This window comes from Macrobrachium nipponense, chromosome 23, assembly GCF_015104395.2.
Source record: "Macrobrachium nipponense isolate FS-2020 chromosome 23, ASM1510439v2, whole genome shotgun sequence".
Classification (NCBI taxonomy): domain Eukaryota; kingdom Metazoa; phylum Arthropoda; class Malacostraca; order Decapoda; family Palaemonidae; genus Macrobrachium; species Macrobrachium nipponense.
In genome coordinates, this window is record NC_061090.1 from 53,671,886 (window position 1) to 53,691,889 (window position 20,004).

At 33.7% G+C, this 20,004-nt stretch overlaps 1 protein-coding gene across 2 annotated transcripts; it reads right to left on the reverse strand.

Annotated features, from left to right (window-relative positions):
• Window positions 1-55: 55 nt before the first annotated feature.
• Window positions 56-16,858, reverse strand: LOC135200793 (probable proline--tRNA ligase, mitochondrial). Of its 2 annotated transcripts, none has more exons than XM_064229442.1 (9): window positions 16,696-16,858; window positions 10,855-11,070; window positions 6,856-7,033; window positions 6,177-6,250; window positions 5,835-5,965; window positions 4,714-4,844; window positions 3,980-4,170; window positions 1,792-2,007; window positions 56-469 (listed from the first exon to the last, which is right to left on the reverse strand). In XM_064229442.1, the coding sequence occupies exons 2-9, from the start codon at window positions 11,014-11,016 to the stop codon at window positions 179-181; spliced, it is 1,374 nt and encodes a 457-aa protein (XP_064085512.1). In that variant the 5' UTR covers window positions 11,017-11,070; window positions 16,696-16,858; the 3' UTR covers window positions 56-178. The 2 variants fall into 2 exon arrangements, with proteins under 2 accessions (XP_064085512.1, XP_064085521.1); XM_064229451.1 differs by having other exon boundaries at window positions 16,634-16,858.
• Window positions 16,859-20,004: the final 3,146 nt, after the last annotated feature.

Consider the following 20,004-nt stretch of genomic DNA (forward strand, 5'->3'; position numbering starts at 1 on the left):
GACAAATGATAATGGCAATTGTATTTAAATTTGAGGTTAAATGTAAAATTCCATACTTCATCTACTGCTTTATCCAGCTAAATGTGATTTTGTTCCTTTAATCATTTTTGTCAGCAATGCTGAAGTATGATGACCATGGCTTTCTTGTATGAAAATCATAAAATATAAAAGAAAAAACTTACAATAAAGCTTTATTACACCTTAAAAAATCTAGTAATTGAACATGAGAAAACAACTGTACATTACTGCTTGTGATATCAATTAATTCAAACCTGGGCACAAGTTCACAAGCATTTTTGCCAACAACAATGATAATAGGATAGCCAACCTTTTTAGCCTCCATCACACGTTTTCCAATGGTAAATGAATCTCGGTCATCAACGATGATGTCGTCATGAAAACCTATACTGCCTATGGTGTTTGCCAAGAAATTAACCCATGAAGCTGCATTTGCCTCTTTACTGCCTCTCTGTAAAGAAATGTGACTTTATGCTTTAACCATGTAAGATAGGTAAAAATGATAAATTAATTATTAGTATAAAAATTAAGTATATTTTAAATTATTGTTTCTTAGCCACGAACATTTCACCTGTACTTGTGCTTTAATGGCTGGTTATGACAGATAAATGACATGGCAAATAGCCAATGGGAATGACCTAAGTGATAGTTGGACAAGTAAAGCTTTTCTGAAGGCAAAGATTCATCTTTAAGTTCAAAATTTCTCATTTATTTAGTCAGCAGATCACATAAGAATAACGGTCAAAACAGCAATTGGAAGGACACTCCCATAAACAGTAAAACGTTTTTATATAAGAAACAAACCTTGGAGTCAACTTCCTAAACTGCTGCCATTTTGGTAAGAAAGCAGCCATAAACAGCCATAAAAATTTGGGTTCATTTAGACAGCGATAACATGAAGACTTCTTAGTCTTCCACAGACTTTAACCACTTGTTAAAGTGGGCCTTTGAAATGGCATTATGCATGAGTAAATGGAACCAACAGTTCTGAAATTCGTTGCAAATAAAACACAAGAGTTCCAGAGCATAAGAGGATGTTAAAATTAACAGCAGCAATATCTAAATCCTTTTTATTCTTATATATTCCACAGATATTGCTATATAAAATACAGGATTTCCATGATCAATTCTGTGGACCAGGATTAAGTTCAATATTGCCAGAAAGAAGTAGTAACTACATGTAACACGGGCATAAAGGAATATTTGCAAACAAAAACAAAAAAAATGTGACTGGACCAATATATACGTGTAAAATCAATATACTGAAAACTGGTCAACTGGGAAGAGTTGGCAAAACCAGCAAGGACAAATGGTACACCTCCAGATTTTCCAGACACTGAAGGAAGTTATATTAGAAGTAGTTTTGAAAATTAATTCATAGGTACAGATAATGAAATAAATAGAAAATGATAAGGAAAAGACATCCTCTTGCCAAACTAAATACTACAGTACTCTGGGGATATTAAGTTGATGATAAGGCAGCTGGTAAAAAGGAGTGCTATAGGTACAAATCATTTACAATGACAAAACCCCATCAAGTAAGAACTTTCATCATGGAGGACAGAGATTCCCCTTAATGACAGAAACCTTATTTATCAATGTACATACTGCTTCATGCATTCCTTCTAACCAGCTACTTAGTATCCAATTGTTTGCCCAAAGCAGGCATCAAGACACATCCAAATAAGTGATTGTAATTACTATGAATTCAACTTGAGTAGTACTCATTATTTTAGGACTATTAGAATTTAAATTAGTTATAAAAATAAATACCTTTGGACTGATGATGCACACTTTATAAGGAGCAATTGCCCATGGCCATCTGATGCCTGCTTCACAGGATAATGCCTCAACAGCAGCTGCAAGAACTCTTGAAACCCCAATACCATAACATCCCATTTGTACGAGTGAAGGTTTTCCCTTTTCATTCTGATAAGAGCAACTGAGTGGAGCTGAATATTTTGTTCCCAAAAGGAAAGTGTGACCAACCTGTGGAGATCATAGAAGATTATAATTCTTTAAAATCTTATTTTCTATTACGGCGCTTTAAAAAGTATTCAAGAGAGAAATGGAATATTTTATCTCAATCATGGAATACTGATGTAACTTAACCAATTTACTGGTTCTAGTACGTGGATTCCTCAGCAAATTCTATGAGATGAATCAATTTAGTCTGAAAATTGTTAGTTCAACTAAAAATAAACTATATGAGAAAATAATTATATTTGGGATGGCTCTTACTTCTGTTGAACATAGCTATATCTTCGCACTGGCAGGTGCGGCTGGCTTTCAAAATAAAATGGAGATTGTGTGGCTGACTTAGAAGAATGTCTAGTTCACTTGTTTTACACCAGGTGCGCATCGAATGTTAGCTCTCGTCAGAATTCTTCTTGCTATAGGACAGGATAGTTGTCGGTGATTTGCTACTTACTGTTGGCTGCCTTTTCATGGTACAATATGGATTTTTATATTTAATTTGTTCAGGATATTTTTGACTGGCAACTTCCTTCCTGTGTCATCAAAAGTTTTGTTTGGGAGCCCAACTTTTGTCGCCTCAGCTTTTTCTTCTGCCTTGGCAGATGAGGAATCCGACATAGAGGAGTCATTTTCTATTCCAGATGCAGGAGTTTTTGACAACTTGGACTCTGGAAACAAGAGTTCGATGTAAGTTGTGTTTGCTGTGCTCTCTCTGGTGCCAACTTAAGGAGTTTCTGGTGTAAGAGAACTTGAAGTTTTTGAAGAGCACTTGAAGTATTGATACCTCCTTACTTTGTTTTTCCTCTAGGTAATTAAGGAGAATGTTTATGCTTAACAGCACTTTATTTTTTGAAGCAGTCCTGAGAGCCAGCCATGAAGAGGTCTGCTCCTGGTCTTCCTTTTAAGAATAGTCCTTATTCTCTCAGAGTACTACCTCTTCATAGAAGCCTTTAGCAGGTGTACGAGACAGTCAGCAGGGTCACTCAACCAATTTTCTTTTAAATGTGAATGCCAAATGCACTTGCCAGCCTGAAGATATAGCTATCTTTCACAGAAGGTAAGTATTCAAGTACTAATTTAATTATGAAAATTTATATTTTCTTCAATACTTGACAGCTGCCACAAACTAAAGTTACAGAAAATGCTACTATTTAACCATAAAAAGATAGCACTAAAAACATTATATATAGAGAAAGAGCAAGAAATTACAGGCTCACTTTCTTTTACTATGTTTTTAGAGAGTGAAAGTGACCAACAAATGTAGAGAAAAAATTTTCACAAAGACAATTCACAATATTATTAAAAAAAATAATAATAATAATTAACAGAACTGATTAAGTATTAAAGAATTAGCACAAGTGATTAAGAATGATTAAAGTACAGTAATTAATAGTTCCTGTAAAATTTATGCATTAAAAAAGCCTGCAGTGCAAATATTACCTGAAAGCATAAGTAAATGTCTACAAAATTAATAACAATACAGGTCAATAAGTACGTATATTCTATCCAAAGACACAAAACAGCAAAACTGTTATACTATAACATACAGCTCTTTCACTAAAGACAAAGTTACTCCCTCTGATGTGACTATGAACATATCTTAAATGATTTTCCTTTTTCCATCCAATACTGAACAACTTAAATTCTTCCAAAAATATACAGTATACCATAGCATCAAGAAAAAGCACTCTTCAGTATTTACTTGATTTTACTGTATGTCAATAGCAGGTGTCCAAAGGAGCCATTTTCAATTTTTTATTACATTTATCAATGGAATGAGTTTTACGATGTACAGTAAAAAAATAAAGGAGATAAAGAATATGATGCAATAAAAAATGAAGCCATGTAATGTAAAATTAATGATGCCATATAGCACTTGAGCTGTTTCATAAACAGCTCTAAAAAAAAAACAACATCAAAGACCTTCACCAGCAACAAAAATTACTATGTACAAACCATAAGAAAACATTGAATTATACAATACCTCAATTCCTTTTGTTGCAGTAATAACACTACCACATGATGCGCACGTCTTAGCATCTGAGTTATTGGCAAGCTCAGAGTTCACTGCAGAACCGCATCCATTACATATGAGTAAAATATCTTGTCCTATAGCTGCTGGATAATGGTATTCATGGGAGAAACTTCCACCAATAGTTCCACAATCTCCAGCAACTTGAATAAAAAACATTAATGTAGAGCACAACACACAGTATGATTAAAGATATTTCCTTACTATAACCTTTAACAATATCTCAAACAAGTGAATTTTTCTAAAATGATATCAAATAGGAGAATTACATTAGTGCTCTATTAAGACTTTCCAGGGTATGCAATTGAACACAGTAAAATTATATAGGTAATTTTCATAAATAAAACCACACTAGCCAATGTTATAGTACTTCCGGCCATGGTGCAGTGAACAATGAGATTTATATTTTAAGTAAAAGTTGGTGAAAGAAGCCTTAAATATTCCATTACAAACTGTAATCATCTTTCACTAAAAGGCCAGCACATCAGTTAACATCATACAACCAACAAAACAGCAATGACATTTAAGTAACAGTGAGTCAGGTAACATTGAGTAAGAGGGTTCTGTCCTTTAAAGGGTGCTAACCTCAAAGGAAGCCTTATACGTACTATCTTGTTAAACCTACTGATGAATGAATTCCAGGCTAATACTATACCATACTATACTATACACCTTTCTTATCTTACCTTTAACATAAGGTACACCAAGCCTTTGAAATACAGCATCATATGCCTTGGAAACTTGCTCATAAGTGGAAACTGCAGAAGCCTCATCTTTGTCAAATGTATACAGATCCTTCATCAAAAATTCTTTACACCTGGAAAAAAGGAAAGGAAAAATGAAACAATACGTAATTTAAAAACAAAAACAAATTAAGTACATGAAAACACTTAACAAATAAGAAACTTATTTCATGGGAAAATAATTCAAACATGACAAGAACAAAAAAAAAAAATTGACTGCTTTTTAAAGAATCATAATCAGATAAGTTTATGTCCAAAATTTAATTGTTTTTTAAGCATTCTCAATCAGATAAGTTATGTCTAGGAGACAGAACATCTAAAAATTTTAAATTTCTTAAATTTTCTTCTATTTGACAACCATTCTTAATTCACCCAATCTATATTTTTGGTATCAAACCCTGCCTAATACTCATTTAATCCTTGTGTGAAGATATCTCATAGTTTCTTAGAGCTGTGACACTCTTTCATCAATGCTCTTACGGTGCTCCTCACCATGTAACGTTGGAATCAATGTGTAAGGTTATAGGTAAATGAGATTAGAATTATGACAGGTTCTTGAGAATTACTGGCCTACCACAACCACTACACTTATTGAGGATTTAACTATGTACACCCATTAAATTACATATATATAATGAAAGTTAACTGGCTTCTTTAAAAATCTGCATTTAAAAATAGGGCATTATGTATATATTTATTTAATGAGCAAACCCACAGCAGAGTGCAAGTCCTACACACTGAAATTTCTGAGTCTTTTGTTATGTAATGATGTTTTTATAATATAATGATGAAAACTAAAAATTACAACTGAAACAAAATACTGACTACAAGAATAATGGAAATGAAGCACATAATAGCACAAAACACTTGATAAACACATCCAGGAGTCAAGCATTAAGGTAAATTCAAACATGACAAGATAAAGCTTATATATAAAGAAGGTTTATGATTCAATGACAATTTTTTTTTTCTTGAAATATGCCTACCTACACCAAAAGTTTAAAAACTAATCAGTTTGGATGTACGTATGTAATTATCATCCCTGTTCATTAAATTCTTCTTACCTCAAAAGGCCAAACCTTGGATTGGCTTCATCCCTAAATTTACTAGATATCTGATAGAGACGCAAAGGTAGATTTCGATGTGTAAGAGAATATGTTTCTGCTAACATATCAACCACCGCTTCCTCATGCGTCTGAAAAAGTCAATTCTAAGAGTTTGACGAAAGAATACATAAAGAAAATACAACAAAAAAACTACAAAATCTACAATTACACTAAGGCATACAAATCAAAACATTACTTCTTGAAGATCAATGAAGAATTATATTTCAGATGAATAACAATAACACAGCTTCAAAATTGGTAACCATACTTACACAACCTTATTTCATAAACTGTACTTACTGGACTTATTACATAATCTTTTTCATGCCTATCCTTGACTTTAATTAACTCATCACCTGTTAACTCCCATCGACCTGTAAAAGAATACATTCAGTTAGTAGGTAACTTACTACCTCACCCTGCTGCTTTGACTTTTGTGATGCAGCTGCAGGACAGAAACAAATTGCAAGACCTGGGAAGATGACACTCTTACAAAAGTAACCATACAATATCAAAAAATATTTGACAATTGGTATAAGTTCATACAATATCCAAACCACATATTTTACTAATGCCTTTGTCTTTGTCTGTCTGTACATCATTAGGAATATTCATGGTCAGTCATTGGCAGCACAATCACCACTTGCTGCTTGATCTCTTGTCTTTTCTTCAACATCTAGTTGTGTAATCTGTCCTCAACTGTCTGATTATCCTAGCTACAGCAAAACATCTATCTCTGGTCATATATCATCCTAACATTTCATCTAATCATCTTCAGTTATGATTAGGAGATCATTCTTGATCACCTTGTTAATCAATCTATTTGTGTATTTAAACCTAAGTAAAGCAACATGTTAATCAACTACACATATATTTTAGCAATTAGTGTAAACCATGCAGTAAAGATTAAACATATACAATTCAAAGCAGGCAGATACAATATGTCACACTACAAATCAAGTACAATATGTAACTTTACCGGTCTTTTTCCAAAGGTGACCTGAAGTAAGAGTAGGTAACAGCAACTTTTGAGCACCAATAAGTTTCATTTCTTCATCAATAATATTTGTCAGCTTTGCAAGGACTCTTTGGCCAAGTGGCAGAAAAGCATACATTCCATTTCCCCTTGGCCGTACAATGCCACAGTCCATCAAAAGCTGTAAGTATAGGTACATATTATAATACAGTTACTACACCATAATTGTTATCTAGGTTTGTTCAGCCTGACCTTATTACTTACAGTTATCACCTTTTTTGTAACAGAGCCAATTAAAAGTAATGGGTTTGCATGAAATATCAATTTTGTACAATAAAACTGGATACTATTTAAATAAAGTACCATATACTATGTAAGCATTCAGTATTGATAGAGAGGCGAAGAATGAAGGTATTAGGCCTATGGAGAAGTTTATAAGAATATGGTAATATATTTTAATATTTATTGTTCAGTTGGTAATTTTTTTATATAGTAGTTAACAAAAATATAATAAAAATGTAATAGAAAGTGAGTTCCATTTCCAGGGTGCAGTTATCCCTGCATTGCAAGGAAATATCAAAATTGGGTAGGAGTGAAGACAGTTTACGTGCAAAATGGGCGCCGTGTTTAACACCAGCCCCTTGGTAATGAACTATTAAAAAGACAAGCAAAGAACTACAAATGCCATAAACGCAAACAAAAACATAAGCAAATTACCTTACAGATTTCAGATGGGTTTACAGACAATTCTGTTAATTGCTTTCATTGTAAACAATTTTCTAATCCAGTTTAGTTCGAATATACTTGCGTTACCCATTTAAATATATCAGTTTTCTTTGGAGACGGCACCCGAAGAAAACGTAACATAATGGTAACTTTCTTGTTTTTTGTTCTGAACTCGTACTTGTAAATCAAATGTAATTCGCCAAAATAATTTACAAACAATGTTTTGTATTCCTTGACTTATTGTTACACTTCTGTATTTCTTGAATTATTTTTATAGTAAAATATTCATGGTATGTAAATTATGTAGTATATACAGATATTTGCAAATGAATAGCAACCTTCCTTATCGCCATTCAAGTACACGAAATATGTTATCGTAATGAAATAATTTCCAAGTCATTTTTCGACAAATGGCACAAATATAATGACCGTTTTAGTGAACAAGACCACAGCTGATGGTCGAAAGATATAAGTTGCTGTACAAGAAATATATATGTTATAAAACTACAGAAGGATTTTACATCATTGTGGATTGTATCCCCATTTACTTTAGAGGTACGACATAGTACCTAGCTTCTGCATAATGAACGTTGTGTTTTATTTTCTCATGATAGCTTTACGTTGTGTCTATAAACAAGTAAGATGTGAAAGTGTATGGTAACAAATCATTACAGTGCATTTCTGAGTACAGTTCTTTCTGCCATAATAGGAACCAAGACGAAGGAAAGCACTGTACGAGAAATATATATATATATATATATATATATATATATATATATATATATATATATATATATATATATATATATATATATATATATATATATATAACTGCATACACTACGACCATGGACAAAAAAAAAAAAAAAACAGGGAAAATGGCATCAGAACAAGTGGCAAGTCTCTATTTGAGAAATGCTTAGAACAAATTACTTCTTATCTGATCACTTTGTAATTGCTGCAAAAAATCAACTTTATACCTATCTAAGTTTCCTGTTTAATATAAAATAAACAATATTTTTTTCTTTTGCTGTTTTTTCAAAACTTTTATTTCAAAAAAGTAGAGGAACATAACTCGTAGACAACAAAATTAAATCAAACCTTCACATCACAGATAACTACATACCTGTTATGTAGCGTTTTGAAGTATTTTGGCTCCAATTTTTCCTATGTATATTATTTATGAATAAAAAAAAATCAATTTATTCAATTGTCAAATTTATAAATTTGAGAGGTCGAATTTTGTGGTTTCTTTAATGCTGGAATTTTGAATATTAGTTGGTTAAAAAGAGGTGGAAATTTGAAGTGAATCATTTCAATTATAATGTCACAATGCTCACATACATTGAAATTGGCACGTATGGCATAGGCGTGATCCTTCAGCTAGAATAGTATCAGCAGACTTACAATCAAGAAACTAACACTGGTATGTCCATTCTCTCCACAAGATTAAAATGTATTCACTTGTCAAACGACAGTTAATTTCAGTATTGTAGTTACACTCATAGATTATTGTTTGAAAGGCAAATATTCATTATACTGCATTTGAAATTATCTTCAGTATTCCTATATATGTAACATTTTACTACACTTCATTCAACTTTTGATCTCTCAAATCTGCGATTTACTTGCGTTACTACAGTATATGGAAAATGCAGAATTAAGGATATTACTCTAGATAATATATCTCTAAGATGTATACAAATATACAAATGGTCTGCTATAGTTTATGTAAGTAAGGTAAAATCAACACCGACATTTTGTATAAGTAAATTTGCTTGGTTCTCTACTTTATAAGTGCTGACGATGTTACTTCTGCCTATAATTCTGCTAGAACTAAGTTATAAATTTAAGGGATATTATAAATTCAGCCTGCAACAAGGCTAAGAATGATTTCAAGACACTTAATATATTTATAATTGCTTCTATTATAAATTTTCTAGTCCCGATTCGTTCAAATGTACTTGAGTTACCCAAAAAATGATTTGTTTGTTTGTTTGTTTGTATGGTGTTTTTACGTTGCATGGAACCAGTGGTTATTCAGCAACGGGACCAACCGCTTTACATGACTTCCGAACCACGTCGAGAGTGAACTTCTATCACCAGAAGTACACATCTCTCACTCCTCAATGGAATGGCCGAGAATCGAACCCGCGACCACCTAGGTGGGATGCAAACACCATACCAACCACGCCACCCAGGCGCTTAATATAAATGATTTGTTTTCTTTGGGGACAGCTCTTGAATAAAATGTTTCATAAGGGTAACTCTTCCGTTTCTTGATTTCTCTCTGTACTCGTCAAATTTTTAAAACAAATGTACTTCGCCAAATAATTTATATTCAATTTTTTGTATTCCTTGACTCAATTTCACAGTTTTATATTTATTTACTTTTACAGTAAAATAACCAGGACATGTAAATCATGCTACAGTATACAGATATTTGCAAATGAATATGTAGCAATCTGCCTCATCACCATTCAGGTACACAAAACATACCTAGATATGTTATCGTAAGTGAAATAATTTACAAGTCCTTTTTAGCCTAAAAAACTAACAATGGCATGTTCATTCTCTCCATAAGATTAAAAAGTGTTCACTCTTGCTATAACATTTTACTACACTTCAATTCAACTTTTGATATCTCAGACCTGTGATGTAGTTGTGCTATAAGTGTATGAAAAATATGAAAATAAGGATATGACTCAAGACAATATATGTTTACGATGTATATCAATGGTTTGATATAGAATATGTAGGTGTATATAAATGGTTTGCTATGGCATATACAAGTAAGGTAAAAATCAACAATGACATTTCCTCCTATAATAACAGTAAATTTGCTTAGTTCTTTATTTATAAGTGGTGATAGTGTTACTTCTGCCCTATTTCCTAGAATTAAAGCAGGAATTTAAGAGATATTATAAATTCGGCCTGCAACAAGGCTAAGAGTGATTTCCATACAATTATTATACTTATATAATGGTTTATAAGTGCCTCTAGAAATAACAGTAGCGAATCACCTTTGTGCTATTAAACTATTACAATTCTAGGTAGTATGTTGTGCTTCTGTAGATGCTGTACAATTTGAATGACATAAATGGTTGTGGAATGCTCAGATTTAACAATTTCTTTATATGCAAAATGGTGAGGATATGGAACTCCTAGTCAAGGTAAAGTTGTTTATTGCACTGTACTTATCCTATGCAAACATGTACCAAATACTATAAACAACTCATTCAACTACATAATTTGAAACTTCTTGAAACCACTAACCTTTTGTGAAAGTGATATCAGTTCATCTTTCTTTACTGTAGCATCTTTAGGAAGGATATGTAAGGGCTGGAAAAGCTGGGAAGCACGTTGGTGGTGGTAAAAATACTTCAATAAAATCTGAATTCCCCTCTTTTTTCTTGTCCCAAAATGAAAGTTTATCATTTTTATGGGAATCACTACCTCTTTCTTGATTCTCTGGCAATAGCTCCTCAATTTCTGGGAAAGAAATCAAGATAATAACCATTACTTACTTACCCAGGATTAATATGTATCTAATTCTCCATTAAATTTACTTTTTGAAACAATAATGATAATAGAGATGTATATGAATAATTTTCCCCTCACAGCAATGTATCAGTTGATTCTGTTATACTTCCTTCGGCCTTAACACTTGAATGGTATGTGGTATAAGTGCTTTTCCATTCCAAACACAAGGATCCAAACAGTGGCAGTAACTAGATATGTCAATATGTTATTGAAAGACAATTAGCCTTAACATTATTTCTTATTTTTAATTATATTCCATCCAAATATTAGTAGTTTTTCTAAACTGTCTGTTCTTATATGCATCTCTGTGGTAGGGGTGAAGAATACTAACACCGTAGTCCTGTGTTTACTACAAGGGCATGCTGCATGCAGTTGTAAAAACTTGAGCTAGATCTTTAAATTGTGCCACATGCAACAGAGAAAAAACATCCAGCAACTTAGGGATAGCAGTAGGGATAAAGAAGGGGTCTGCTCTTATATTAAGTTATCAAGAATATCGATGAAATTGTGTAACTATCTTGTTAGCCATTAGCCATAACAATACATATAACCCGTGATTTTTATTTCTACATTTTAGAGGATTCTGGCATTGTATGTTTCTTTCATATTTCACTGTACACATTCATAAATAGCAAAAAAAAAAAAAATAGGCTATACAGTGGACCCCCCGTATTCGCGTTCTCCGGATTCGCGGACTCACACATTCGCGGATTTCTCTCGGGAACGTTTCCCTGCATTATTCACGGAAAATTCGCGCATTCGCGGTATTTTTCTATGAGAAATATCCACAAATTCCTGGTTTTTGTTATCAATTTCATCATAAAATGCACTTTTTATGATAAAACTATTAAAAAAACCAAGTATGAAAATTTTTAGTGGTTTTTCTTAAGTTTTAACTAACAAAATAGGCTGTTTTTAGTGTTTTTATAGGGGTTCCAAACATTCGCGGATTCTAACTATTCGCGGGGGGGTCTGGTACGCATCCCCCGCGAATACGGGGGGACCACTGTACATAGTATTGTATTATTAACTTCTTAGAAAATTTATGAAAGACTCAATTTTATCCTAATCTTCCCTGAGAATGGAAGAAAACATGAAGACAGTACATGTTTTTAAACATATTTTGGAGCTAACACAATCACTGTGTGAATAATACTACCTAAAGTCATGACTCTGAGATTATGCAGTCTCATCTCACAAATGGATTCAATACATACTTATTTCAGTGGTGGTTGCATTACACTGAGTAAACTTCCCATCTGACAGGGACAGATAGTACCCAACAGTGACAAGTAATGTTGAACAGTACCTTTGAACAGAAGAATATGCTGTTGCCTACCTAAAACCCGGATTATTCAAATTAACTCTCCCCTTAGAGAGTAGTTTAATCTATGTTACAACAAAACCGCACATGCTCAAAACAAAATCAGCAAGATTGTAAAATTTTCCATGTTAAGTAGTATTGTATTTATGATCAGTGGTAGCAAATAAATATCTGGAAATTTGTTTTTAATGTTGAAAATGACAGTGTGCATTGCCAATGGTACTTTTTCATTCAGCTGTTTTTTGCTGTACATTTTACTAGGGTAGAATATCACGACAGGCCAACCCTCATCACGGTGGACGGGTCTTATTCACTCGATATTTAATTGGTGAAACATGAATACAATTGCAACTCTAAGCATACCATTTAAAAGACTGAAGTTTCGTCAACATATTGTGATATATGAAAGCCCCATACGAATTAAAATAAGCATGTGAGCTCTTCGTAAAATATGTTTTCAAGGCAGTTTTGAAATCCAATATGGCGGCTACGTTTTGCATGGACGGTTCTCATCAGTGACGGCCACCATCTTTCCCCAGCCTTCCCAGCACTCATTTGAACAATGTTAGCGTATGTATGTAACGTTTATTGATCTTACTCAAGATTGCAGTTGTAATCAGCACAATAAAACAACATTTTGTTGCCTATATTAGTGAAAGTATGAAACTTGTTATTCCCGGGGTTATGGTTGGAACTGAATTCATTCTTACCTTGTAATCAGTGGTTTTATCCTTACTGCCATCACAACTGAAACTCCACAGTGCTTATTTGATTGTAATTATACACATTTTGGTCTTAATTCACTCCACAGTGCACTCGAACCACATTGCTGTTCGTGTTTCCTAAGCACTCACTCCGTAAACAAAGTTACGAGCAGCAGACGACAACACTGATTATGAGATGCAAAGCTTTATTCTCTTAATTGTTTACTTTACTCAATATTTAGTTTAACTCTACTTCAAAATGTTTATTTAATTCATGTCCATTATCCCTTTTTTGCAACCAAATTAACCAAACATTTAAACCCCCAAAATTACAAATGTTTCGGATGTATACTTACGAGCAGACGACTGTGAGGAAAAATGGCTCATCGTTGCCAATCTAGTGGAGCGTCACACATACGCCGATGCATTTACAAACTGTTTCGATGAATTCTAGTTGTCATAGTAATGCAGTAATGATAAAATTGCTCTAATATGTATATATACTACAAATAGATACGCTAATTTCACTTATTTCCCCGGTTTTGTGTAAGTCTTATACCTAGTTTGGAGGGTAAACACATACCAATTGACAACACTGATAAACAATTGAAGAGCGCAAAACGCCGCAAAGAATGCCGTAGTCCCCTTGAATAAGTACGAATAAGTGCTGGTAAGAGGTGGGTTTACGATTGTTGTGATGAAAGTGCCCCAGCGTCTATGGGTACAAGTGGTGTGCAGATTTAGCACATGAAATGGGAAGTTTGTTGACACAAGCGACTCCGTAAACATCAAGATAGCGTCAATCTTCGAAACATTTTTAGTTGTAAGTAAAAATTTCTAAAAGCGTTTTGGTGAGATTTCCACTGCAGTAGGGCCACCCTTTTCAGTACCCTCTGTTTAAATCTTAAAATTTGGCCTTAATTTCTAACTTTGGAGAAAATACTTACTTCGAAAGGAGAGTAGAGGTCTTTAGCTCCGTTTTTCACCAACAAGAAGTCGCGACTGATGCCCATCTCCGGTGTCAGGACGCGTTATAATGTACTTTTTCGGAGGGTGGCTAGGTGTTGATTGTAGGTGGCCTGCTGTGATATTCTACCCTATTTTCTGTTTAATAAGATTTAGATGTACAGTATCATATAAAGGTTAACAAGGGTACACTGCACCTGTATCTTATAGGTGCAGCACAAGATTTTCTAGCTAGTGGTATGTTTCACCAGGGATTCAGGCTAGCCTAACAACTACCTACACTTAGGGTAATACATAATTTCTCAAGTCTTACCTAGCCTATTCAACTCAGATGCTGATTAAAGAGCACTTGCTGCTCTAGAGGATAAGGGACATAACTTATAGCAAATAGCCAAGAAGAAACAAGATCGACTGTGTCTAAAGAGGGTAAATCGTGTAGTGTACATATCAAACAGTTTAAGCTAACCAGGGCCTAGAAACCTAACCTTCCTTAGATGGAGGTATCACTACTGAACCTCATGGCCTTGTTAAGGTAGCATAAATAATATTAGTTACAATTAGGTCTATAACTTATGAATTATCTAAATTTTCTGGGAACTTATGTATATGGAAAGCCTCTATGTCTTAAATTTTGAAGATAGTGCATACTTCTGGAAACTGATAATTTTTTACTTAAAAGTTCCAATACAAATGTTTTCCTCTATAATAATAGGATAATGTTCATTGTGGCTTTGAATGCCCTACCCTTCAAAAGACTGTTGGTTAGCAAGGGATAAAAGCACACACACTACTAACTATTTCAAGTTTCGTAAGATACAAGGCCATCCTCCTCATAGAGATGAACGATAATCTTCAAGCTCTAAAAGTTAATGTAGGTAATAGGCCTAGTAGATAAAGGAAATGTGCACAGAAAACAAGGATGACCCAGTTAGGTAGTACCTGACCTTATGTTAGGTTAGGCACTGAATGAGGTTAAATCAATAAGGACAGGGTTCCTAGAGGGTAAGACTAAGACATTTTGCCCTAGTTTAGATTGACTTAAGATGCATCCATAACGGTAGCCTACTGTTAGAGGGGGAGAACAAAGAACCTGTCCCATTTACAGGTAAGATGTTATCCCTTACTCTTAAGTACTCTGAACTGTACAAAAACCTATATATCATAATCTATCCATCCTAAAGCCCTGTGTCCTACATTGGCCTAACTGTCCTAGTGCTGTGGTCCTCTCAGCATTTACTGTTAAGGAATCTTAACAAGCACATAGGCTAGAACCCTTTCACAAGTTTGGGCTGGGTCTATACAATTTTTATCAAAATTTAACTTCTACCCTAGATTCATGTTTGTTTATAATGGCACTGGTCAATCACATCCAAATTAAATTCTAACTATCATAGGCCTACGTTTGGCTAATTCGATATTTCTAAGCAACAGCTCCGCACAGACTATTATCTTTGAAACTGATTTTTCCTACACTTTTAGTGTTGCTGATGAAGGATTTGGTGTTGTTTATGCTCAATCAATTATTATTAGACTGCCACGTTGTTGTTATGGAGTGGTCCCGCGCATATCCAGGTCATTAGGGATCTATATGCTTAAGAAGAGATTGGCTAAGGAAACCTAATATATATATATGGAATATACTAACCTAATGTACTAACGTACCCTAACCTTACCTGGCCTAACCTAGCAAGCTGCTTTTACTTAGCCGACACCTTCGTCCCCTTGGATCCGACAGTGAAGGAAACTCCACTTTTTACCAAAAGCTTCCTTCTAACACAACGCATGCACAATAGCACCCAGGATGAAAAGCATACAACTTCTGAGGTTAATTGTGGATTAATTACAGTTGCCAGACAAAAAATAACATTAAATTTTTATTAGGTAAAAAAATAATAGGTAGGTATGCAACCAAAATATTATAGGACAAATCAATTTCCAAAGTAATACCCAATGCAGAGCTCTTGCTTAGTTCTAGAGATAATTCTTCAGTGATGGTGGCTTAGGGTCTCAGTTAACTTTTCCCCACCCAAAATACCCAGCTTACCCTTTGTCTGTGCATCCATACTTATTAAGGCATAACTGTTAGGCTACAACCTAGTGGGGCTACGATTAAAAAAAACAACAAATATAATTGGCAGTTTGTCCAGGAATGATGCCTAGACACGGACATGCATAACAATTCATAAAAATAGCAGAGCCCTTGCAAATATCAAAATAGTGATGCTTCCTTGCAAATATCAAAATGTATAGCCTAGGTGCGAGGCATCTTGTTTCTCGAAAATTTAAATTGTAATGTCCTACAATTATTAGGCTACCAGATAAAAGAAATGTTCAGTTCTAAGGTACTGTCTGCTTACAATACGATAGGGTAAAGGGTGTCAGCCTGTGGGTTTTGTCTAGAATACCATAATGGGCTTGACCAAGCTTAAAAGCCAGAAGTGGCATAAGATCGACTAAAAAAAGTCTAAATCTTCAGCAACAAAAAAATAGGTAGTTAAACATTACTACTAGGTACTACCTAGGTAGCCTATGGCTAAAGGTGGGCTGGCTGCTTAGGTACCACTACGTGCTCCACGTTACCTTTTGATGTGACGTGCTTGTTGTGAATAATTGAGCAGGCTACGGTAATTATTTTCAATAAATGACCAAATGAAATGCTTAATTGATATGACAAGTATATAAAGAAGCAACTGACTAAGTTATATGTGGCTTTGCAAAACCTACGTACCGGGTACACAAGTTAACAAGCAAATGGAGCCGTTTATAACGGGTAAGAATATTACTTGAATAATTTACAATCAGGATATTACATTCTATTTAAGACAAAAAATTGAATTTATTAAAATATATGCAATGATAAAATTATAGATTTAAATAAAATTCATGTCTTAATAATGGAAACATCTCATAAAAATATAGATAACTATGAACGCATCTAATAAGCGATCTTTACAGGGAACGAGATTTGTTTACACAAAAAGAATCAGAGATATATTCAAAATAAAGAAAACTGACAGCTAACATGTCGCCATATTAGAAGTTTTTTTCTGGTTACGTTCCTGTTTCAGAGATAGTTCATTCCTAAACTCCTAAAATTGGATGCTTCGATATTGATGAAAATATATCCTAATTACATCTTTATTATCTAAAGAATGAACAAGAAGTTTCATAAGACGAATGCTGAGTAACTATATCAGCGACGAACACTAAATAACTTTGAGTCAGGGATTTGCTGGAACGGTTTGCAAATGCAATAAACACCTGGAATGTGATTTATTTGATGATGATTATACAAAATTATCTGGAGGAGAGACTCGTGAATACTTATCTCATCTTTTACTCTAACCTGACCTGTAAAAAGGCCTAAAAATACTTAACATGTTTCTCTATATTCCAAGTTAATGTTCGATAAGGAGAGCGGAACTTTATATATATATATATATATATATATATATATATATATATATATATATATATATATATGTGTGTGTGTGTGTGTGTGTGTGTGTGTATATATATATATAATATATATATATATATATATATATATATATATATATATATATATATATATATATATATATATATATATATATATATATATATATATATATAATATATATAAAAGTTCTGCTCTTCTTATATATATTATATATATTATATTATATTATATATATAATAATATTAATGTCAAGAGTTTAGTAATCAAAATTTTCCTAAAGATCTTCCAGGCTGCATATATGAAATTCCTTGCAAAAAGTGTGATAAAGTCTATTACGGACAAACCGGTTAATCTCTTTCACAACGTCTCAAACAACATCAATATTCTGTGAGAACTGGGGCAAATATTGAATGCATTATTCGTACATATGAGAGATTTAGACCATCCTATTAACTGGAGTCAAGCAAGAGCCTTAAAATTCCATGTAATGACACAGTTAAAAGGAATATCATTGAATCTTGTTTCATCAAGTCCAAATAATAGAAATGTTCTAAATTTAAGTCTTGGTTTATTCTTTAAACTTGATGCTTTCATAATGAAAAAAGTTGTAGATAAATATAAGTAAGAAAATTAATATATTCAGTTTTTACATGTTTTGGACTGTAAAGAAACGTCGTAATTTCGGTTAGGGTCATCTGTAGTGTACCTGAGACCTTTCTCTCCAATTGTATTTCATTCGCTCCTTGACAATGTCTTTAGTAAAGACGAAAGCGCTTGGATTTCTGACTAACATTTTCTTATTTATGAAGTCACGTGCATCTACTGTGATTTTTTAAGTCATACGCATATATATATATATATATATATATTATATATATATATATATATATATATATATATGTGTGTGTGTATGATGTATGTGTGTGTCTGTGTGCGCGCACGCGCGCGAGTGATTGTGTGCGTATTTGTAAGTGTTGCATAAAAGATAAAGAAATGTGACCAGTCCTGAGCAACATTTAAGAAATAAGTCAGATGTCAACACGGACGCATAAACCGACGAAAGATAACGTCAGCTTATATGAAGATAAAATACAGGAATTCTAACACCTCCCCATTTATGCATGATGTCGGGCAACTGGGAGGGGAAAAAATATTGTGGTCCAATTTTATTTCAGTTCAAGTGGGTTTTCCGGATCACCTTTCTTCACAGACGTGACAGAATTCGCTAAACACAACGTATCTCTAAGCCTTTTGTTGCCCGAAGAGGGAAAAAAAGATAGCAAGGACTAGATTTATAGTTGCTTACATTGATATTCGAATTCGCTACGTGTGTGTAGCTCGGGTAAAAAGTGCATGTACAAAGAAGAAGAAGAAAAAGAAGAAGGAGAAGAAGGCGAAAGACAGGTGCCCAGACTGCTGTTTTTGGCGCTTCTTCTTTAATTCGCTGTGGGAACAGTGATGCGGTATGTCCTTGGCGGCAGCTAGAGAATATGTAAAATTATTGCGTTTCCGTTCTGCTAACTTTTCTCCGAATTTCCTCACTTGACTCGCTGAACTGCAGAAACTTATTCTATTCTGCTGATTTACGTTGCTCGAAGGATTGTATGAGCTGGCTGCTTTTATGAACAGTTATTAAAACCACTAGCTGTATTTTTGATATCGTGATGTAAGAAGCTTTTTACCTTGAAGACCTTTTGTTGACGTGCAAATAAGGCCCTTTGTTGACACGCAAATAAGGCCTTTTGTTGACACGCAAATAAGGCCTTTTGTTGACACGCAAATAAGGCCTTTTGGATCAACGCGTAAAATGTCAGATGTAGCCATGCAAACAAAGGGTTAATGTAACCATTCAGGCAGATGCCTTATAGAAAGCACAAGTATAAATGGGCTATGAAAAACCCTCAAGTGACAATAAAAATAAAAGCCCTTTGATGTGTCTTGAAGTGATCGTTGGAATAAAAATCTGAAATAACAAATAGAAAAGAGACCGAAGGCTTTAGATCACTAATGTAACGAAACGTCTATAATAATCATTAAGGATAATTTTAAATGACATCATCAAAGGCTGTGGACTCTCTCTCTCTCTCTCTCTCTCTCTCTCTCTCTCTCTCTCTCTCTCTCTCTCTCTCTCTTTCACATTAGCACCTCCAAATCAGCTTAACAGTTGGTTCTTCTCTATCTGTAAAAAATATTCTCTTCTTCTTTTCAATGCAAAAACCAATGAGAGACTAAACCGGTGTTCTTACCTAGCCCAGACCCGAAAGAAAACAAGAGAAGGACAAGGGTAGGTAGAAGAGTATGTATAACTTCAAGAGAGCTGTAGAATTGTCTTTTTAAAGACAGAAATTCCAAGAGTTGGAGAAAACCGAAGGAGAAGTCATGTTCAGTTATAAATATCAACTGAATTCAAATAAGTCATGTGAAACAGTTATTTATCTCAGCGGATA

Excerpts from the sequence above, each read along its gene's own strand:
- LOC135200793 (XM_064229442.1), bottom strand. The coding sequence starts at position 11,016 with ATGATAAACTTTCATTTTGGGACAAGAAAAAAGAGGGGAATTCAGATT. Across the intron at positions 2,008-3,979 it reads CTGCAACAAAAGGAATTGAG|GTTGGTCACACTTTCCTTTT; the intron begins GTATTGTATAAT and ends TGATCTCCACAG. Across the intron at positions 470-1,791 it reads TGTGCATCATCAGTCCAAAG|AGAGGCAGTAAAGAGGCAAA; the intron begins GTATTTATTTTT and ends ATTTCTTTACAG.